Raw genomic sequence first — 23,426 nt, 5'->3', positions numbered from 1 at the left:
GAAAATATACATAAATCATGTAAGAGGTAATTACTATTTTACAGCAGTTTTGTGGCAAATGCCAAGCAAATTCTGCAAAATGTGCCTCTGAAAGACTTGGCTGGAAAGAGCTATGGCACAGACTAGATTTTGTCAGCAATAAGAAGCTCTGAGCTGAAATACACAGAGTTCTGTTCCTGTGGGATGAAACAGAATGTCTTGGAGCTGCTCAGAAAGTGTTTGGCAGATCATCAACTACAGCTTGTCTGAAAATGTACTGGATGATGGGCATGAGCTGCAAACATGAGCCTTGAAGCAGAACTCTGAAATTCCTTCAAACTTTTATTTTGAGGTCTAGTTTGGTCCACTCCTTACACTGGGCTAACAAGAATGTTCAGATAAAAGCTCAAAGTCCAGTGCAGCCTGTGTGGGACAGATAAAGGATGTGGAATTCTGCCCCAGATTCATCCTACCACAACACCAGATTTGTTAGAAGGTGCCATAGACAAAAGGAATCTCTCCCAATGCTTAAACCCCACATGTTTTGGACAATAGTTAAAACATTTAATTTCATTTATTTCAGTATAAATCACCCTCTTTTGTGCAGAATGAAGGGACATGCTGGCAGTTTACTGTACCTATACTCTCAAAAAAATCCCTAGGCAAAATACTTCCCCAAAATCAGCTATTTAATGCAGCCCCTTTGCCAGCCCTTTGCTGTGGGAACTCAGTCTTTCTTTCATTTCCAAAACCAGACAGATTCTTGTTTTGTGTGTGGAACTGAATTTCTAGGTAAGTGCCCAGGTTGGTGTTTTTTTTTTTTTTTTAGCTTGCTAAAGGTGTGCCTTTTTCTTTCTTGGTATGAATTCATTGGGGTAAATGGTATTACAATTCAGTAGTACCTTGCCTATATTGTGCATTTAAGACTTTGCAAAGCATTGAGGTGGCTGTAGATGTTTTGTCAGGGCATCAGTTTGGAGTCTGAGTTAGAAAAAATCACTTTAAGGAAAGTGAATTACTTAAAATTATGGGGAAAATATGTGAGGATCTTTACAAAGCAGATTTAATTTCTGTAGCCCAGAGCCCCAGGAATCTGTGGCCACCATTGCAGCTAAATTATTGACATTGTCCATTCTGGTTTTAGAATAGATTTGGATTAGACGATTCAAATACTTATTGCACTGTACTCAGGGAGAAATATCCCACTGATTTCAGTGAGTTCTAGAATTCCACCATATAGTTGTCAAGTGTTAAAAACACTTATGCAAATTTTGACTGTACCCTATAACATACTTACTTGAGGCAAAATTCCCATCTTAGAACATTCATGGTTAGTATTGGATAAAATTCTTCCTCAGTAATATTTGTGTATCCTGTTTCTCCTTTGTATTTTGAAACATCACACACAATAATCAAGTATTTAATGAGTAAAATATTGATATATTGATTATTATGTTCACAGCTTTGAAATAATAATGTAAATGATGATGGGGGAAAAAATCAACAGGACAAAAAATCTGATTATGGTTTTCTTTAAGAAATATAAATTAAAAGGGAGGTACTAAAGATATGTTTCTGTGTAATATTGTTCATGTTAAACTGGCCAAAAATATGTCTATTTACACTGTTTATTAAACAATCAAATTTGCCTCTGGAACTCACAAGTAGTCTGAGTTTATGTGTGTTCATATAGTCATATGCTAATCTATATTAGGAAAAAATTCTAAACTTGTTTCAACTGGCTATGAACCAAAAGGACAAACACACACATTTAATGTAGGTCAGTATTTTCTTGGGCAAATTAGAAGTTATGTTGACTGAGACTCGATGTCTGCAATAACACATTTGCATTTTATAATGCCTTTAAAAATGTATTTGCAATGGTGCGGATAATAATCTAAATGTTGTAGCATTATTGAAACTTTAAACTTATTAAAAAAAAAAGATTTTTAAAAAGTACAGTCTCACAAGTATTTAATTTAATTTAATTTATTTTAAATATCAGCTTCTAATAATAAATCCATTTTATCTCTTTTATTAAAATTATTTTACTCGGTAACTGGAAACAATACTGATTTGTTTCATTTAGTTATTTTAATTTATGCTCAGAGAATTATGATTTGTTTTGAAACATACAATATTAAAAATATTGGTTCTTTTAAACAGGATTCAAGTCTTGATATCTAAATAATGGTAAGTCTACAACACCTATATTCTCTTTCATTATTGAGTGTTTTAAATATGGTGCAGAAGACTCTGTCAAACTCAAATTTGAGGGTGTCTTTGGCTTTTTAAAACAAGGTGTTCTAAAATTATAATGAACAGTTTTCTGAAAATGCACACTTGGTTTCCTGTAGTGGCATAGTGTAGCATTTTCTCTGAATAACTGTTTCAGAAATTATGTGTAATTATTTTTGTCATGTCAATGTTATTGAAAGATAACTCTGGCTTGATAAACAATGCTATGTAAGTGATACAAACATCTCTGTATTGCAGACTATAAAGCTCTCCACCAGCAGTAACACCCTTTATGTAAACACCTTTTGCAAATTAAGGAAATGAACCTTGAAGCATTTGACAGAGTTGAATAATGCTGCCTGTGTGAATTGTCTCACGGACCTCAAAGGAGTGAGAACTTTCTCATAATAGTAAAAGATTGTGGTGATGCCTTGGTGCCTGCCAGAGAGCAGTTCCAGGAGGATGTGTATTCTACAGCACCACTGTATTTATTTAGGATAATAAATAGGATGATTGACAAGAACCAGCCTGGTTTTTTTTTCTGGGTCCTGACAGCAAAATGTTCTTGCAGAGCCTTCCTGACCACGACGTGCTGGGCCAGGCCTTTGAGGATGCTCTAGAAGTGCTGCAGCAGCACTCTGACAGAGAAATGCAGTGTCCACCAGGTAACAAACACCCTACTTCTGCTTCATTTCCCAGCTCCTTTCTTACAGGAAAGCACACTTGAAACACACAGGTGGGGGAGTAAGTGCCCAGAAGTGGATTAAGGGGTTGTTTTGTGCGGATCAAAAGGAGGAAAGTTATTTGGAGGGTTTTTACCCATCCATGAGTACTGCCCAGTGTGGGGAATATCTTCCAGGTCACAGCACAGGGAAACTCTTGGACTGGCCCCATTTACTCTCCTCCCAGCAGCAGCCCAGGTGCATTGAGCTCACTTTTCCTATTATCAGAGGATATATGACTGCTGTGCAACAGCCTTTTCCCAGTTTTAATGTTTTAACTTCAAAATGCCCTTCTGCTATGCCATGAATCCCAATGCAAAAGAAAAAAAAAGACCAACCATTGAAAGTAATTTCCTCATTTAATTTTTTTGTGCACTAATAATAAATATTTTAATGCAGGAATGATCATTTGAGTCCGGATAATTAATAGAAAACTGTTTTTCTTTACTTCAAGCGTTGTATACTTTACAAAACCTACAATGCAAGGAAACTGTAAATTGTTCCAGCTCTGGCAAGGTTTTGGTAACTAAATTACTATAATGTTTAAAATTTGTGCTTTTGTTTTTACACTGTAAGCAGAAATGCAAGGAAAGGAAAATAGGAGGCTACATCAAAAACCCTCTATGCCCAGAAAAAAATACCTGCTGTCTTTTGTGTGAAATGCCTTTCATATGAGGAAGTTGGTTTACATATTATGTACTATAAAATGAAATGTAAATAAGACCAGTAGGGCTGTATCTTCAGCTGTTAACGATTTTTTGGCTCCACTGCACTGGTAATTTACACATGCTGGAGGGAGGATTCACTATATCTAATTACTTGCAATCTTCTTCCTTATATATGTTGTTAGGGCTGATGGAGTTATTAAACCCTTGCAATGCAATGTTTAGTCTGTCCCCAGCTGCACCCACATTTCCAATTGCAATAGATGTACCCATACCCTCCAATATCTTCTTCTGACCACTTGAAGTGGGTAATTTTTTCAAATGTCTTTAGTCTGGTGTTTTCCTGTGCTTCTTTAAGCATCACAAGTTCTTGGGTTCCTTCTATGTCATTCTTTCAGGCTCTGCAGATGTTCTGACTCTCCTTTACTTCATTCACCACTGGAGACTCTGAATTGCATTGTACTAATGGCCTGCAGAACTGCCTGACAGTCCTTTTCCTTTCTAGGTGTATTATTATAATTAGAGTCTATATTTATCCAATTCATGTTGGATAACCACCACCTATGTCTTATCCAATTCATACTGGATAGCCACCACCTATGTCTGGTGGTCTGTATGTCCCTCTGTTATCCAGTAACCAAAAAATTTCATGATGCTATGAAATATCTGACATTTTATCATTTGCTTTCCATTTTTCCATGCTTGTGAGGGCTAACAAAACCAGCCCAAGGGTGTGATCTGCAGCAGCAGTACAGATTTTGCTGGATAACCTACAGATGTGGAACATCTTGGCTCTAGACACTTTATTATCTAGAAGGCAGCCACAGGATAAATGGTTTTTGACAGGCCCAGCACCATGTCAAATTTGCTGTTGTGTTTTTCTTTTTTCCTTCTTCTCTCTTTATTACTCACTTGGTTTTTGCTCCCTTCTCCTGATTCCCAGGTTATAAAAACTGCCTGGCTGTGATCAACCATCACCACCACCTCCAAGCAAGCCCCAGTTACTGTGCAGCACCATCTGTGGAGGAGCAAGGGTACAGCTGGAGAAACGTGATTGTGAGTGAGCTCACCTCTGATAACAGTCAGACATAACTGGAAGGCTGATTGCTCATTTGGGATTTCTCATACAAATAATTATGCTAGCGCTAACAGAAATTTGGTCTGGCCAGGCATGATTCAATTGAAACTGCCTTGGGAAATAGTTGCAAAATGTGATTAATAATGTCTTTTCAGGAGTCAGCAGTTTGCTTCTGATGCTCTTCTGTGGTTCATCACATAACATGACAATTAACAAGCAAACCTACCAGAGAATTAGTTATAGGACAAAAGCTTCTTTGTATTACCTAGAAACAGGCAGAGAACAACAACTTCCAACACTGATGTGGCTTCTGTCGCTGTGAAAAAGAGCCATGACTTTGATTTCTCCAACAGCAGTTTATTCTAAAAGTTCTGGAAAGAGCAGCATTATCTGAGCACAGCTTCAGCCATTAGAGTCCATATAAAAGCATTGGGAGTGTGGTCTCCAGGAGTGATGGAAAATGAATTTTGCAGGGGAGATAATTTCAGGAGAGCAGATTCCACAAAGGCCCATTTTCACCCAGCCGGTTAAAAACAACACAGCATGGGAACTGCAGAGTCTCTAGGGGCTACTGTGAGGTGGCCCTTGTATTTTCCTAGCTCTGAAAGCTGCTCTGCTCTGGTTCCAGCAGCAGGGTTGAAGGTCCAGGGTGAGGCTGTTGTGCTGTTTTCCCTCTCAGCTTCTCCTCTGGTGGGCAGCTCTTGCCCCTGGACAAGAATTAGTGCTGCTTGTTACTGGTACACTACACTGAGTGCCTTCATGGCTGAGCAAAGTCTCCCATGGGTGAGGTGAGGTGATGAAAAGTTGCATTTTGAAGGCTTCATGCAATTATTTGCCACAAGTTTGTTTTTTGGTTTTTTTGTTTTGTTTTGTTTTTTTTTGTTTTGTTTTGTTTTTTTTTCAGAGAATGTACTCTGTTAGTAACTTTTTATTGTCTTAATTCCTGAAGAGCAGTGCAGCGGATTTTTATGCAGATGAGACTGTCTACCATACACTGCAGAATACTCCAGAAAGTCAAGTGATGCATGCTGCTGCTGGCCAGCCAAAAGCAGGGAAAGGTCTGTAAAAAGATCATATCTTGATGTGTAATTTATGTTACTTTAAAAAACCTCTTAGCAAATCATGCTTTCTCTTTTACCTATTTTTTTAAAGTTTCAACAGGAAAAAAAAAGTGAACATTTACTAGTGACTAGGATACTAGTGTTCAATTTCCATCTGCTAAATCTTATAAGATTATAATAAATGATAAATTTAGTATTAAATTATTCCATCATTTCTTACCACATGGAAAATGAAACCAGAGATATGTTTTCACTTCAAATCATTTAGGATGAAGTCTGATGCAGATAAGTAAATCTAGCTATCAATAACATCTTTATCCATTTATACCATATATTTTATTTCATGTGGCCCAACAAGCAGTAATTTTCTTAAAGCTTTTTCACATACATGAATATTTTTGCACGCTGGATTTTATGCCTTTCTTAGTTTACTTTTCAAATCACCTTTCAGCTTTTGTGACTTCTAGGGGCAAAATAGCATTTTATGGCTATTTTCCTGCTCCTTCTGGTTGAGTTTACTTGAATTGGCATCTATTTTGCAAAGAATTGGTTGTGTGACAATGTCATTGCAGTACTTCATTTTTTTTATTGCATTCATTATTTGGTTTTTTGGTGAGGAGGGACTCAGCATCCTTTTTGTGGCTACTGGATGAGATTTTCACAGCTTCAGCTCTGAGCTGTTGTACCTACTTTTGACCATGAGGCCTCTTGAAGTAGCTTCCTGATTTAGCTGGGTTTTTGAAATCCCCTTTTCTCAGCTTTAACCACATGGTGTCAGTTTTTGGTGGTGTCTCAGCCCATTGATGCTGAGCACTGTGATCTCTGTTGTTTAATAGCTGCTACTACTACTACTACTACTGTTATTACTACTACTACTGTTATTACTACTACTACTACTATTGCTACCGTAGATTCTTTGGGATGGTGGGAAGAGTAGCCACCATCTATTCTGCAGTTTTCAACTTCAGATTGCTGAAATTCACCATTGCAAATGAAAACCTTTCAAATAGAAAAATGTTGCTTTTCCAAGTCTTATCCAGGGTTGCATTTGGGAATTTTACATGTCAGTATCTGACTTGACCTTCTGTTATTACTGCTCTGTTAAACTTAATTTCCTGTTGCTATTTCTTGTACACTGTCATCAGTCTTCCTTTTCAGAAGACAACCTGCACATATTTGCAGTGATTGACTGTTCTTATGGGGTCATTTTATACCCTCTTACAGGTTTTTTTGTGTCCATAGTGATATTCCTGCCAGAAACTGTGATGTGGGGGACTATTTTCACTGTACTGGATGAATTTAGCCCTTCTAGTTTCTTGTTGAGACATAAGAGATCTTCTGTACACTAGCAAGTACAGTGGCCTTTTAGGAATAGATCTGTAGATAAAACCATCAGCACTGAGAGCCCAAATCCTGTGTTTAAAGTGTTTCACAAAATTTTATTTAGGGCAGTCTTTAGGCTGGTCACAAGTTCTGAAGGGTACACTGATGTAGATATGCTTTTGGAAAGCATCTTTTGAGATAGGTTTCCTCTGAAAAAATCCAGTTCAGTCACAACAAAACCATTCCATGATCTGAGCTCATGCTCAGTGGAATGGAGGCAGTCAAGAGAGGCACTTCAGAATTGAATTGAATGCATTTTCCCTGAGACAATTAGGTGGCTTCAGGACCATTCAGACTGAAATCTAATTCAGATGCTCTGAAACACCTTCTGGAGGAATCTGCTTGTCTCCAATACCACATAAGAAACCTGCAGACACTCACCTGCTGGCTTGGACTGATGTTTAGGGCCTGAAGATGAACGTCACTGCCTTATGCAATGAGATACAGTACAGAGATCTGATAACTGACCCAATCTGAAACTGGTGTGTTGCACTTTGGGGATAACAGCTGGGCTCTGCAAACACAGCTGCATAAACACATAAGAGCAAATTAGCCCTCTCCAACAAAGACATCAGCTAAAGGTGATGTGTCCAGGAATAAAAACTTGCACAGAAATGACCACAGAACTGAGAGGCCAAACAGCACTAAATCAGGTGCTGCTGCAGACATGGCTACACTATCCTTTTCCAGCAGAAATTTAGTCCACAGTAGTCCATGCATTTTCCCTTGGTCTTGTTTGTTCTACTATCAGTTTGTAGGATAATTCAGGTTGGAGGGGCCCTAAGGGGGTCACCTCCTAAGAAGTGCCCACTGTGACAAGGCACTGTCCTTCACAGGTTTCCTTTTAAGCTCCGTAGTAATCTCTGTGTATTTCTATTAGAATATGTCCTTCTGGTCACAGGCCAATTTCTACTTAGATAATGAAACTTTATAATGTTTTTGGAAAGTACCTCTGATTTCAGGCTCTTCTTCTTCCCAATCTGACTGTTACTTCTCTCCTCTTTCCTTATCACCAGCTACAGAGTTACTGTCATCCCTGACAGATGTCTTGGCTTGACCTCAGTGTTCCTTAGCAACTGTCACTTTTCCCCTGTTCCTAGTTTAAAATAGCCACACAAGACAAGACTTTATGAACTTTAGGTGCAGCTGCTCATTTCCACTTTGGTTTAAGTGGAAGATGTTCTTCTGCACAGATTCTCTCTTCTGCAAAATGTTCCTCTTTGTCTGATCATCTTAAATTCTTCCTCCTTCCAGCAGCTTCTTGATCACCCTTGGCTTTGGGAAGGGAACCAAAAACACTTCATAGAGTAGAATCTACAAGATCTATGTGAAACTAAATAAGCCTCACTAGGAAACTGAAGTTTGAGAACTGAGTCTGTGGAGAGAAGCACTTAATTAACTGGCAAATATTTCAGTACCAAGCTTGCTTTTTTCTGCATGGGAATGCAAACTGACACTTCTGCAGATTTTTACAATATCACAGGCTACCAGAAGATCTATCTCCTTCTTGATTACATGAGGTTTCTGGTTAAAAACTAACCTGATTTTCCTGTTCACCCACTTACCCTTTCTTATATCAGAGACTACCTTGCATCACCAAAACATTCCTGAAACAAGCCCAGCAAAACCATCATCTCAAAATCTCTGAGTTTTGAATAAACAGGGAAACCATTTATTTAAACATTCAGATTGACTTTCCAGAACCTCTTTCTTGCCTCTCTGAGAATGTAATTTCCTACTGTGAGTTCCTTGAGTGTGCATCTGCACAGCATGTGTCTGCAGACTGATGCTTCTGAGACCTACCACACAGTGAAGTCACCAGATATTTGTCATGATCCCCACATAACCTTCTCTTGAAGCTCTGATGACCAAATCCCCTTCTGTCACCACAGATCTGTTCAGAATTAGAGTTTGGTGCTGATAATGTCAAGGTTGTGGATTTGATCCCTGTATGAGCCATTCACTTAAGAGTTGGAATTGATGATCCTTCTGGGTCCCTTCCCATGACTCTGTGTTGCTCACATCTCTGTGATTTCCACTGAATAGTTTATACTGATCTTTTAATTTGGGACAGCCTACTAGGTTTAGCTATGCTTTTGCCTGTAAGACCTTTCCAGGAAAAAGACAACTGCCCATCTTTTAAAACAAGCACAAGTGTTGAGCTTGTGAGGGTCCCCAGGACGAGGTGAGAGATGAGGAATCTGACTCCGTGTGCTCAGAAGGCTGATTTATTATTTTATGATTTTATATTATATTAAAGAATGCCATACTAAAACTATACTAAAGAAAGAGAAGGATACATAAAGAAGGCTTAACAAGAATGATAGTGAAAAACTCATGACTGACTCCTAAAAGTGCAACACAGCCAATGGTGATTGATCATTAAGTAAAAAAAAAAATTCACAAGTTTGGATAAACAACCTCCAGACCATTCCAGAGCAGCAAACACAGGAGAAGCTGAGGCTTCTCATCTTCCCAGGAGAAGAAATCCTGGCAAAGGGATTTTTCAGAAAATATGACAGTGACACACGAGTTGAGTTCTGACATTTTGTGATTTATTTAATGCAGGTAGAAAAAAGCTTCGACTATTTGAATACCTCCACGAGTCCCTCTATGATCCAGCTATGGCAAACTGCATCCAGTGGGTGGATAAGCCAAATGGTGTCTTCCAGTTTGTCTCCAAAAACAAGGAGAAACTTGCAGAACTGTGGGGAGAAAGAAAGGGAAACCGCAAGATCATGACTTACCAGAAAATGGCCAGAGCACTGAGGAATTATGGAAGAACAGGTGAAATCATTAAGATCCGTAGGAAGCTGACATACCAGTTCAGTGCTGTTGTTCTAAAGAGACTTGCTCCAGCTTATTTCTTGGGAAAAGAAACAATTTATCATCCCTACATTCAGCCTAATCAAGAATATCAGTGTGCAGATGACTGGACCAGTTACAATAATTACATGTACAACAATGGTTATGCATTACAGCACACTAACAGCTAGACTTGCCTGTCACATGAACATGCCTTTGTTATCCTGCAATGCTTTCCAGCACAGAAACTCTTCCCTGTACATAGCTTTTCCTTTAAGATATCATACAAACACATGAAGAGGAAAGGTTAAAAAATTATATTGGCCTAGTGTTTTTTTTCTTTTGAAGTTAGGGATATACAGTCATTGCCTCTTGAAGAAATCCAGCAGCTATAGAACACATTCTATTCTCCATGATGCTAGTCAAAGGAATTACTGCAGTTTCAAGCTGATATATTCAAGAATAGGATCAAGGCTATTGTCTGTTAGTGGACATTGAAGATCCCATTGTGACAACACTCACTGTAAGTTTTATGCATATCTGCAATCAGAATTTAGGGGATGTTGTACCACGGTTGCTGCATCCCTAAGCTAGAAAGGGAAAGCGATTTGCCAACTGCAGGAAGCTGCTGTCTGCTTTTTTCACCATTGTTCTTTATAAAAGGACATTTTCTGAGTGAATGCCAGGCTGGCTGATAGAGTCCACACGAGGGTGCACCTGTTGACCAAGTTGTTAATCCTTAATCACTTAAATTAACATATCTTAGCACAGATCCTGACATGTGGTATTAGGATTGCCAGGTGCACATTTTACTGTTGGCAGTGGATTCATTGGGACCATAAAAGAGTTAATAAAGGATTTGTGCTTTTGATTTATTTTTATTAAGTTTTGTAGGGTTCTTCCTCCGCTAATATGAGGAGCTCCATTTTTATCCAGCAGTTCTGTACTGACCTAAAAAACATAGCTTTGCCATTTATTTTAGGTGTTACCACTTTATAAATAAAATTTTGCTTCTCCAGCTCTTTTTCTAAATGGGAATGCAGCTGAAAGGCTCAGTAATTTTACACTTTCTTCCTGGGGAAGAAGAACTAAATTTAGGCAAAAAGAGAACAGTGGACCCTTATGTCAGGATAATACCTATAAATCTACTTTTTCCTCACACTTCTGTTACCTGATCAGCTTGTATCTTCACAGGAGTTGTCTTTTGCGCTGCAATATTTCCATTCAATTGTGTGCAGCTCCAACCTCTGCATTTTGCAGTGTGCAGGCCTGGATATTAATAAAGACAAAAATAATTTCTGTGGAGAGCTATAAATGGTGGGATGGGCTGATATGTTTGATGAAACTCATTGACTCCTGTTTACTTGTACCTGGTTGTAATTTCATGTAGTAGACACAATGCAGTGCGCTCTGCCTGAGCAAAATTCAAGGTTCAGGGTTGGTACTTTGGTAAGAGGACAGATGTTTGCTCTTAGAAATATGAAGCACGTTAAATAGCACTTAAAAGAGACCCAGACTTTAAGTCAGGGGAGATTTGGACCTCGGTGGAGTGAGCTCAGCCTCTGTGGCACGGGGGTGGCTCTGGACCCACAAGATGGCACCAGTGGACAGCTTTTCACACTGGGACTGTGGGACTTGCAGGCCTCCAGGTCATTTGCTCTAAAAGTGTCCCCTTAGGTTTTTCTCCTTCCCCACCGTGTTTGGTTTTTTCATTTTCCAGCAAAGCCCTGCCGCAGATGTGGCAGAAGCATCACTGACCCTTTGGAAGGCACCACCTGCCCAGGTCCAGCTGTGGCAGATGCAGGAAAGGCTGTGACACTTTGGTGGCACTAAACCCACAAACTAAAGCAGACACATCATGGCAGCAGATCACAGATTGGTGCTGACTGCCCTGGGCAGTGGTCACTTCTATGTCTGAAGCTCAGTGTCTTCTCCAAAATGAACCTGGCTCAGCCGAAATGATGCATGAGCAAGAAATAAAGCTGATCTTTCTGATTTACACTTCAGGATTCCTGCAAGCAGAAATTACACCAAGAGCCTCACAGACTCTGTGAAGGAGGCAGAGCAAGAGTGTGGTGGTGTTTGCAGGGGTCCCAGGACGAGGAAAGAGATGAGAATCTTGACTCCATGTTTCAGGAGGATGATTTATTATTTTATGATATATATTATATTAAAAGAAAATTATATACTAAAACTATACTAAAAGAAAGAGAGAAAGGAGACATCAGAAGGCTAGCAAAGAAAGGAAAGATAAGAAAGAAAAGGAAGGAATGATAAGAAGATCATGTGACTGCTCATAACACTGACATAGGTGGCTGTCATTGGTCACCAAGTAAAAACAATTTCACATGCTGGATAAACAATTCTCCAAATCACATTCCAAAGCAGCAAAATATGAGGACGTTGAAGTTTCCCAGCTTCTCAGGAGAAAAGATCCAAATGAAAGGATTTTTTAGAAAATATGCCTGTGACACTAGAGCACTTCAGCAATGTTTTATCTACCCCATCTTGCCTGGCCTGTGCAGTACTTACATTTGTGTGTGCTGTTCAGTAGACCAAAAGCAGGTGAGATACTCAGCTTCCAGATGAAAAATAATTTTATTTCATTTATTCTGGCTTGAATTTGAGTTTTTCATTTTGGCAGAACTTTGAGCACCCATCAAGAACCTGCCTCCACCTTGTCAGGCACCAGATGTGCATTCTGGTGGGTGGCAGATGGGTCAGACTGCCCTGCCACCCTATGTGCAGAAGGGGCTGTCTCATGGAGAGCACTGGGTTACCAATCCACACTATTTACAGGCTGATGTCTTCTATCACATCACAGACCTGCATGAGTGAGTTGACCATTAGTGTATTGCTTAGTGAATGTAAAAAGAATGGAAAATACTACAAACAGCAGTTAGCTTTTTTTTTTTCCAAGAAATTGGCCCATGGATTGTTGAAGCATCCTCAGTGCCACATGTAAACAAAACTGTGTATTATTCTTTTTTAATACTTTTTTTTTTCCTTTTTTTGTTTGGTTAGTGAGAGCTGCCCCTTCACTCTTGGTAACATCTCTATTATCATAGATTAATTAATAGATGATTGACTGCAAACATGCACTGGTGTATGAAGGTAACACTGAAGCTCAAGCTGGCTTTTTAGGTATTTTCTAGTTATGTTCCATTAATGGCAATCTTCCTGCTTTCCAAATTTTTTCTATGGAGAAGGTCAAGGCAAAAGCCCTCATTGTCCCTAAACTGCAGGAGCAGATTCCTACATCCATGACTTAAGCTAAGGGCAGTGAGATTGCATGTGCCTGCTGCTGCCTGCATGAACAGATTTGATCAAGAAACTGGACTGAGTATGGGATCAGAAAACAAAATTTGCATTTTAGATTTTTTTTTTTGAACAATAATCTTCAGTTTTCCTTTCACTCTGCTTTTCAGACTGAAAAATTTCCCATACTATTCCATTAAACACTGTGGTTAAGGCCTTACATATATTACAGAAAACCTGGCAAATGGAATAGTGAGTGTAGAAAAATCCCTTGTTAATAATGACAGCAGAGGGCGTTTGCTGCTGAGAAGGATTGTTTCCTTGGGTTTCTTAGGTCCAGCAGAGTTCCCTGTGAGTTTCTTCACTTCCACCTGTGTGAGGACCTCTGCTGAAACCTACCACCTTTCTAGATCTTATTTCACCCACCCTTTAGCTGTCTTTCCAGCTGTGAATTTCTTGTGGTGTAATTTGGACCAAAAACTGGCAGCAGTGCCTGTGAACTCATCCATGGTTCATAAATGTGCATCAACCAGTGGCCCAGTGCCTGTCTTACAATATTGTCCTGTCTTTTCTTGCATCACCTTCACCTTCACTGTGGATTTCAAAGGGCTCTGTAAAAATCCTGATATCCCCATGGTATCTGCAGGTAGAGCAGGGCACACATGAGGCATGGTCAGATGTGCATGGATCATTGGAAGGTGAAGAGAATTCCAGCATCCAGGGCCTGTCCTGCAGCCAACAGTCAGGCCTGCCATGTGCTGATCCGATTTCCTGCTCTTTCTGAGGCATCAAAAAAAAAAAAAAAAAAGGCAAAATAAAATAAATTAAATAATCTAATCCATGCACTGAAAGTGCCCAAAAGAGAAGCGAGTAGTGCCTCACTGGCTCATGCAGCACACCTGGAGGCAGCCCTGGCTTTTTGTGCGACTCAACAACTCACATTTGAAATGTAGGACCATAGAACCATGGGATTGTTGGAAAAGAACATCTGGATCATCAGGTCCAGCCCAGCACTGCCACATCCACCACAAAGCCTTGTCCCTGAGCACCACATCCAAATGCCTTTTAAATACCTCCAGAGACGGTGGCTCAACCAGTTCCCTGGGCAGCCTGGCCCAGTGCTTGGCAACCCTGCCAGTGAATAAATATTTCCTCATATCCAGTCTAAACATTCTCTGGAACAACTTGAGGTCGTTTCCTCTTGTCCTATGGACACCTTTTTGCCTGAGCAGAGAATTTCTTTTGCTTTTTTTCCAGTGAAGGGAGCTATGTCTAATTATGGGAGTTGGGAACTCCAGGCCAGGCAGGTTTGGATTGTTGGCATACATTTTAAAATGCAGCTCTCCCAAGGCAACCCAGCACCTAAGAGGCACCAGCCACCTTGTTAGGAAGTCACACATTGAACAGTCAGTGTTGATACAATGGATTATAAGGTGAATTACAGTGCAACCAGGCTGTATTAGCAAGATGCCATCAAACTGCACGCAGCGTGTAAACTGATGGACGGAAAAGTGAATTCCTTATTTGACATTCCAGAAACACATAACCTGAGCCAAGAGTTCAAGAACCACAATGAAGTAAAAAAGACAGACAGCTGCTTGTTTGTCAGGATGTCTCTATGTAGAATTAGAGGCTTTAATTACATATGGGGAATATTAATAACAGTTCAAAGTGGAATGTAGCTAATCATTAGGGTAGGATCTCCAAGCAGAGGGATGGAGAAGCCATACAAGATTTTCTTTCAGAGGAAATGAAAACTCAGCAAATCTATTTAGAGTACTAGCAGTGTGTACTAGATATGAGGATCTAGGTAGACTTTTCTGCCTCATTAGAGCAGAAAAATTCAATGACAATCAGAAGATATAATTCTTTACAGATTTGGCTAACCTCTCTAGTTATCCTGAGATCCAGAAAACATAGCAGATGGCTTAAAAACAATGAGAAATAATAATAATAATAGCAGTAGTAGTAGTAGTAGTAGTAGTAATATAATTAGGTGGGGTTTTTTAAGCTTTTAAATTTTATGTTTACAGTCTGTACCCAGCAATGTTGATGCTAACAGTCTTCACAAAGGAACCAACTCGGCAGATCTGAGACTGTTGGAAAAGCAGCACATTTGAAGAGATGAAGAATAGTGAGGAGAACTCCATTTTCTATACAAGCATCAACAGGTTTCATAATGAGGCAAACTCATCCACTACAAGGGGTTATTGACTCCCAGAGAGGGCTGAAGGAACTGCTTCTCCAGGGTTTTGTTTGGCATATGGATAGAATTTCATTCCCTCTCTGATCTCTGCAAAAAATTTCACTTCTTACATAGCTCTGGTCCACAGAGCTGAACTATTTGCCAAACTATAAATTTAAACCCCTGTTGTTACATTATTATTTTTCTCCTTGTGTGAGTTCTTATTCTTTCTGGCTCTCTGAGAAATCCACATTTCTCTGGAATAAGCATTACATGAGTATGCTGCCAGTGGTCAAAGTGGCAGGAATTCTTTATCTGGACTAAGCAAAAAAATGTTTTAATGAAACAGCTCTGCAGGATTTGGACTGTTGCAGGCTGCAAGTAACTGGAAACATAAGTCTTTCTGATTTCTGTATTGATTTCTCTCAGATACAGCATGCTTTAATTTCCAGTGGGTACCTGTCAGTTTGATTCCTACTCATATTCTGGAGCCCCTGGGTAGCTGTAATTCAGCCCTTGGCCTGCCCTCTGACATGGTGAGGACAGCAGCCCACAATCAATGGCAGACCTGCTCCTATTAATCTTGTTCAGTAAGGGCCTGGTTCTCCTTCTGCAGAGGGCAGGAGGACAGTTCACACCATCCTCAGAGCAGGCAGGAGGGTGTCCCAAGCACTAATGGCTTCAGCAGCAGGTGTTCCAGGGTACCCACATCAATCTTCCCCTTCGCTGAGATTTCGACTTTTGCCACCCTCTACTTGGCTGAAGTCAGACATCCACGAAACCTGAGCCTCCAGCACAAGGTGTGGAAGGTGTTGCCACCTGCCATAAATCTCTCCACTCATTTCAATGGCAAGAAAAACTAACAACCAGTTCACTTGAAAAAAACGACACCTTTAAAAGTGCTTCAAATTCCTTAAGCTCTTGTAATAATGATCTTTTAATGAGACTGGAAGGAAGAGAACTTATCTACCATGAAGGAAGGTGAATTTCTTGCCTTCCAGTGGCCAAGCTCTGCCACTCTTATGTTTTTTATGCTTCCGGATACAGATGTTGGGTTTGGGTCAGAGAAATGACTCATCAGCCTGAGATTGGACCTTGTGGAAGCAGAGGAGCCCTCATTTGGCAGCCACATCTGCCCAGGCCATGAATGCCTGCACTGGGGCTGGACAGGAACATGTGCCTTCGTCCCACTGTGCCATAGTTAATTTTTCAACAGCAGCTGCTAAAAGATATTCAGAGGCCTGGAATGCAGCAGTGCTTCCCAGGAAGGTAGCTTAAGCCTCAGTCCAGCAGGCATTTCCATCTGTAAATCTTAATTTTGTATGGTGGAAAACTCATGTAAGGCCTTCTAGGCACAGGCTTGGTCAGAGGAGACCCACTGGCTAAATGCAGTCCAGCTGGTCAGGAGCTCAAGAAATAAGCAATTTATGTGATTGCACAACCAAACATGACATTTATTTCATGTGGATTTTCAAGCAGTTGGGGCGCACATATGTGCCTAACTCAAACACTCAAAGTACCTAAAGTTTTTATATATTTGGATAATTTATGTTGATTGAGACAGTACATATGCATGCACATCAAAGTTTATGTGTGCTTCTTGGACACCAAAATGGTGAATATTTAGATTTTCTGTGTAGATTGAAATGGAAAGAGAGACAGGCATGGGCTATTTGTGCCCTTTCTACCCCTTTAATATGATATCTATTTGTTGCTGTTCAACTGTTTGTGTCAGTGTTTTATCAGATAGGTGAACTGTACCTCATGAAAATAATTTTCATATTGTGTTGCCCTTTGAATTTGTTTTTAAATTTTTTTATGCTTTACCTGTGTTGGACAGGATCTGGGGAAAGGTGAAGGAAAGGCTGTTGAGTTTGATAGTGAAGATAGCACCATTTATTTGGTGTTATTTGGTAGCTGGAGCATTGCAGGAGCTCTTACCCACTCCCAGAGGAGTCACAAATGTTTAATCAGAGCATTTCAAAAAGAGGCATGCAAAGGCTTCACATACTGCTTTGATCATGATCTGAACACTCCCAGTTAATTAATTATCTTGTTATGACTAGTCTGGCCCAGGAGTCACAAAATTGATGTTTCAAATTCCAAAAGGGATTGGGAATTGTCTGCTCCATTTAGGGACAAGAACATTGGGAAGTCTGTGCTCAGAGCCAGCTCCATGAGAACGAGGGTTATTAAACATTTGATTGTTTCTTTGATTGTTTGCATTTGCTTGTTTCTCCAGCTCAGTGTTGTCAGGAAGCACTCTTTTGGATAGGAATATTTATTGCTGCTTGGTTTTCAGCCTTTTTCTCTCTTGCCCAGTACTGACACATGTCGTGCTCCTAATACCTTGCAAATATACTCACTAGGTAACAGAGAAACAATGCAGGCTCCTGCCAGTTGTCAATCATATGATCAAAAAACTCAGCACTGCATGTCCCAGGTCAGTGATGAATTTCCATCCAGTCTTTTCTGACACTTTCTTACTCTGGATACTAAACAGAGTATTTAGATGGTGTGGATAATAATCTAAATGTTGTAGCATTATTGAAACTTTAAACCTATTTTTAAAAAATACAATGTCACAACCATTCAATTTTATTTGAATATCAGCTTCTAATAATAAGTCCATTTTATCTCTTTTATTAAAATTATTTTACTCTGTAACTGGAAACAATACTGATTTGTTTCATTTAGTTATTTTAATTTATGCTCAGAGAATTATGATTTGTTTTGAAACATACAATATTAAAAATATTGGTTCTTTTAAACAGGATTCAAGTCTTGATATCTAAATAATGGTAAGTCTACAACACCTATATTCTCTTTCATTATTGAGTGTTTTAAATATGGTGCAGAAGACTCTGTCAAACTCAAATTTGAGGGTGTCTTTGGCTTTTTAAAACAAGGTGTTCTAAAATTATAATGAACAGTTTTCTGAAAATGCACACTTGGTTTCCTGTAGTGGCATAGTGTAGCATTTTTTCTGAATAACTGCTTCAGAAATTATGTGTAATTATTTTTGTCATGTCAATGTTATTGAAAGATAACTCTGGCTTGATAAACAATACTATGTAAGTGATACAAACATCTCTGTATTGCAGACTATAAAGCTCTCCACCAGCAGTAACACCCTTTATGTAAACACCTTTTGCAAATTAAGGAAATGAACCTTGAAGCATTTGACAGAGTTGAGTAATGCTGCCTGTGTGAATTGTCTCACGGACCTCAAAGGAGTGAGAACTTTCTCATAAGAGTAAAAGATTGTGGAAAAACCTGGAATCAGAGCCTTTGTCACAAACTTCTGAGCTGAAGAGGTTGCTGCAGAGATCAGTGCTTTTCTTGTGTGGGCCAGGTAGGAGCAATGTCACCTTCACCACTTCACCCTGCATGTGACTTCAGTTGCTCTTGACCCACAGCCAAGATGCTGAGTGCTGGCTTTATGATTCAGGCTCTGGCATGCTGAAGATGGGAACAAAAATGTAAGACTTCAGATTACACTTTGGCAAGGTCTGTAAAATTCTGCACTAAATCCCTTTTAATCCTTTTGGTTAAATTTTAAGTTTTTAAAGGTTAATGACTTTACGATCACCAGAATGAGTTGCTGCTGCAAATAAAGGGCATAAATTAGATCACTGTAGAGCTGTTAATATTCCTTTCATGTTCTTTGTATGCCATTTAAGATTTAGCTTTAAAAGATGGGTTTACTGACATGCACAGAAGAATTTGCTCTGCTATCCTCTTTAGGAAAATGTGAGATGCCAGCTAGTTGACAAGTTCTGCTTGTAGGGAGCTGAGAGCCCCATTAGAAGCCATTGTCCAGGGACCTTGGGTTTATTGTATTTACAGTAGGAAGGACAGATAGGATGCAAATGTAGATCCTTAATTTTGCTAAAGCTTCGTTTCAGAGGTTTGGGAACACAAATATCTGTGGGAAGGAAAGATTCCTGTTTCAGTATACAGCAATTGTGCCAGTGTTCTAACAGTGCCCATGAGCTCATGTACATGGCATTTCTGTAAGGAACTTTAGGCCAGTGTGTGCTCAGCTCAGTGTACTGTTAACATAATTCCTAACTTTTCCTTTTCCTCCATCTTTTTCACTCCTCTATGGTCATCTCCCATATTTTGGCCCTTTTTAGTCCCATGTTCCTATCAGCCAGTGCTTGCTAATGTTCTTTCTTTCTCTGCAGTCCTTCCAAGAGCTTCTAGCCTCACTCTCTACCAGCCTTCAGTGGGATGGGTTCATGGCTGTCATTGGATGGGCCTGGGGAAAGGTTTAGGATGCCTTTGATCCAGGACAGCTCCGTGCTCAGTGTGCTAGCAATGCAGCCAGATCAGCTTTTCCCTTTTCCAGTAACTGCACCACATATCTGTGTGTAAGGCACACCTCATCTGTTTCCTCTTGCTGGACATGAATGTTTTATAGCTTTGTATAGAATTTTTTTAGCAATGAAAATAGAAACACTGATGTCAGTTCTTGATATGTTGCTCATATCAAATCACATCCCACTGGTAATCTGGCATGGCTCTTTCTTACAGAAGTATTATGTGAATGGATGCCCAAAATAACATTTGGTGTTATTAAGTATCAAGGTCTCATCTGTAATAACAATAACTACTGAAAATCCTGCAGGAATAAAACATATGATAGTTCATAAATAAATTTTAAAAATTGCGTAAATTTCTTTTTAATTTCCTTGTGTGACTTACTGAGATTGTTGCAACCTCATCATTACATGTCACCAGTGATAACATAAACTTCAGAAAAAGCAATCCTCATGAACGTTTCAGGCTTTTTCTCCAAAAATTATATAAAAGGAATTTTTCAAATGCTAAGATAAAGAGTCCATTACTTTCTTCCATAGTTTCCTTGAGAGTTTCCCTGAAAACATTTCTTCTGCCCCCTAAAAGTGAGCATTTGCCATGATGGTACCAGGTGAATTAGCAAGCAGGATTCAATTCAGGTGTTAGGGAAAATAGAGAGAGTGTGAGGGCCAGGAAGCAATGCAGGACATCTCCAGGGAAAGTACACACACTTCCTTCAGCCCTGGGGTGTTTGTGGTCCCAGGAAAAATCCCCAGGAATCATCCAATGGTTTTACCTTAGGTAAAAGGTGGTTTTACCTTAGGATCGGGACTGTATGAAATAATCTTTTGAGATTCATTCTAGCCATATTTTTTTTATAATTTTATGTTACAGCATTTGCTATTGCAAATAATTTATAGGAGTAATATATAATAAGTAATCTTAAGTTATAACTGAAAGATAGGGGCAGTTGATAAACATTGGAACCTGTAAGTACAAGAAAAAAGGTGTCAAAACTTATGAAAATGATTAATGACTACTGTAGCTTATTTAATTGAAATTTAATTAAGTCCAGCTGAAGAAAACCGAAATAAAATTCTGAGAAGACCATTGGAAGCTTAGTGGTTCTTCTGTTTACCTCTGAGCATCCAATGATAAATATGTTTAAATATTCATATGACACATGCAATTATGGATAGGGATCTTTATTTGGCCTGGGTATAAGGGCACAGCTGTATGAACATAGGTACTGAGTGCCACCTTTGAGATTAACTTCTCAGATCCGAGGCTGGAGGAAAGAATTTTTGGGTAATGTAGGTTCTGCCTTCACAGCATGCTACGGCTATGCAATACATAGAGGAGGAGGCTGCCCTGAGTCTGGCAGGGCTTTTCCTGCTTAGGCACAGTTGGGAATCAGCTGGGATTGAAGCCTTGGTCATTTGGGAAGGCATCTCTGGGCTGAAGCTCAGAAAACTGACTGATCCTACTTGAATCTGAGGATTTAATCTCCACCATTGGTCTCTGGAAGCGATGGTTGTTCTGAATGAATGATTCTGATGCTCAAAAATTATTAGGTGAGCCTTGGCAGAGAGGGGAAATGCAGCATACCTGTGTGGTTCACAATTCTTTCTCACTCAAGTATGTGCAAGGTTTTCTAGAAGGGGAAAGAACTTCAGGGTTTTGCCATCTTACTGTGTCCTTGGCTTCACTCACAATTTCTGCTACAAAATCCCCGTGCATGGAGAATTATCCAGTGCTCAGCTCAGCCTCTAGCCTGGACTGTGGCTCTCAGTTCTGAGTGGCTCTGAAACTGCCAAGCAAGGAAGGCAATTGTGCCTTCACACCAGAGCAGGGAGCACGACCTTTCCTTCATATCCCACTGCACATGTTACAGCTGTGACAGCTCCTCACCCTGGCTCCTGCTTTAGGCACAGGGCAGGGAGAACTGCCCTCAAACAGTTGCTCCAGTCAACATACTCATTCCCATGGAGAGTCATTACAGCCAATTTTCCACAGGATTGTCCTCAAGGAAGTAAAACTGGCACTTGGAACAGCCTGGGTTGCTTCCAGGAGGTCTCATTGTCAGCTCTCTGCAGTTCTACACAGGGCTCAGAGAAGGGAATAAATACATTTTGCAGAGCTAGCAGGGATTAAATTCTCTGTGCCAGACACAGAAAATTTTAGAACCTCATCCTTCCATTTTCCTTCTTTTTTTTCACCCCCATTCTTAGATCCTAAAGGGCAAAGGCATTGATAGGCAGCAGTGAGGCACAGAACTATGCCTAATCAGGCAGTCTCTGTGTATTAGATTTCCATATACAAATTCATAAGCAATGATGACATTTCAAGGGGTTTTCTAGAATTTCCATAACCTTTCTCTCTGTATCTGCTGTGTATGCTAATGGAGACATGAGTACATGAGCTATAACATTGCTATTCTGAAATTTTGCCTGTGGTCCCTTCCATCCAGCCATTAAAGGCATCTAGAAATCCTAGAGAAATATATAAAGCTCTCAGAATCCATCTGTGAAAAATCATTAGAACAAATAAGTTGTGTCAGAGAAGCTGTAGATGTGTGAGAAGCTCAGTTGTTCAGGAAGATTTGATAAAATTTATTGGATCTCCACCAAGTGCAGGTGCAGGGGCCTTGCATTGCCAGGAGGGAGACAGCAAAGCAGAGCACAGCAGAGAGAATGGGAGCTGCCAGTGGCTGCTGCCCTGCTCTGGGTGGGGAATGAAGCTGTGCCATGGCACACAGATCACAATTTGCTTGAGGAGAGTGAAGAAGGGAGAGCAGCCAGCCCATGGCTGAGCCATGGCAGCAGCTGAGACCAGAACATTCCTTTTCAATTGAATTTTCCTGGCATGCAGCTTCTGATGTTTTTTCCCCTAGAACTGCAAGGAAAAATCAAAGTGGTTTTAGTATCTTCCAATCTGAAAAAAAAAAATAAAAAAGAGGCGACATTACCATGCCATGCCATTGCTTTATTAGCTTATGGAAAGAAAGACCAATTTCTTTTGATGCCACACAAGAACAACCATGTCTGGTTCTCATTGTGAATTCAAAACCCATGCATAAGGAAAAGGAAACCAAACTTGCTGCAGCTCTGTCCAGGCAGGTTGTATAGGCTCTGTCCAGATTATTGCCTGATTTTGCCAAGAAATGCTTTCCAGTGAGCCCATCCCATCCACAATGGAGGGGATTAGATCTGTTCTGATGCAGTTTTGATTCACTTCAGCACTGCCATGGATTTATCCCAGTAAAAAGTTTGGTGTGAACATAATAATAATACATGGGTATAATTCATTAGTAAATTAAGCACTGATTCCACCTCTTGAGACACTGAATATTGAGTTTCTCTTTAAGTTCTTCTAAGTGTGATCCTTCAATGTAGCTCATCTCAGCAGCCTGTGGTCAGCATCCCAACAAAATGGAAGGAAGCATGAAAGCATGAGTTTATATGCAAAGCATATATGAGAGGGGGCAAATAGGGGAGAGAGAAAGAAAAGGAGAAATAGAAAGAGAAAATGAGAAAAAGAGAGAATAGGTGAAAGAGAAGAATGGAAGGAAGAGAGAGACAAAGAGGAAAAGAAAGAGAGAGAAATGTCAAGTAGGAGGGTCTACTCTCTTTTATTATGTCTATCCCATGTTTAATTGCTGAATTATGTTGATCAAAATCCATTTTCTCTTGTTATGAAGGAAACCTGGGCAAAAAGATATCCTAAAAGATGCACAAGGACTTTCTG

General features: G+C 39.8%; 1 protein-coding gene across 2 annotated transcripts; it reads left to right on the top strand.

Moving 5' to 3' along the window:
• Window positions 1–705: 705 nt before the first annotated feature.
• On the top strand, window positions 706–11,246 carry SPIC (Spi-C transcription factor). Of its 2 annotated transcripts, XM_063155830.1 has the most exons (6): window positions 706–771; window positions 2,146–2,172; window positions 2,789–2,882; window positions 4,548–4,660; window positions 5,632–5,740; window positions 9,695–11,246. In XM_063155830.1, exons 2-6 carry the CDS (start codon window positions 2,170–2,172, stop codon window positions 10,120–10,122), a joined length of 747 nt encoding a protein of 248 aa, XP_063011900.1. In that variant the 5' UTR covers window positions 706–771; window positions 2,146–2,169; the 3' UTR covers window positions 10,123–11,246. The 2 variants fall into 2 exon arrangements, with proteins under 2 accessions (XP_063011900.1, XP_063011898.1); XM_063155828.1 differs by lacking the exons at window positions 706–771; window positions 2,146–2,172 and having other exon boundaries at window positions 2,777–2,882.
• Window positions 11,247–23,426: the final 12,180 nt, after the last annotated feature.

Source organism: Melospiza melodia, chromosome 4 (assembly GCF_035770615.1).
Source record: "Melospiza melodia melodia isolate bMelMel2 chromosome 4, bMelMel2.pri, whole genome shotgun sequence".
Lineage (NCBI taxonomy): Eukaryota > Metazoa > Chordata > Aves > Passeriformes > Passerellidae > Melospiza > Melospiza melodia.
The sequence above is the reverse complement of the archived record's forward strand: the minus strand, read 5'-3'. Positions and strand labels throughout refer to the sequence as shown.

Excerpts from the sequence above, each read along its gene's own strand:
- SPIC (XM_063155828.1), top strand. The coding sequence starts at position 2,777 with ATGTTCTTGCAGAGCCTTCCTGACCACGACGTGCTGGGCCAGGCCTTT. Across the intron at positions 2,883-4,547 it reads AGAAATGCAGTGTCCACCAG|GTTATAAAAACTGCCTGGCT; the intron begins GTAACAAACACC and ends CCTGATTCCCAG. Across the intron at positions 4,661-5,631 it reads ACAGCTGGAGAAACGTGATT|AGCAGTGCAGCGGATTTTTA; the intron begins GTGAGTGAGCTC and ends TAATTCCTGAAG.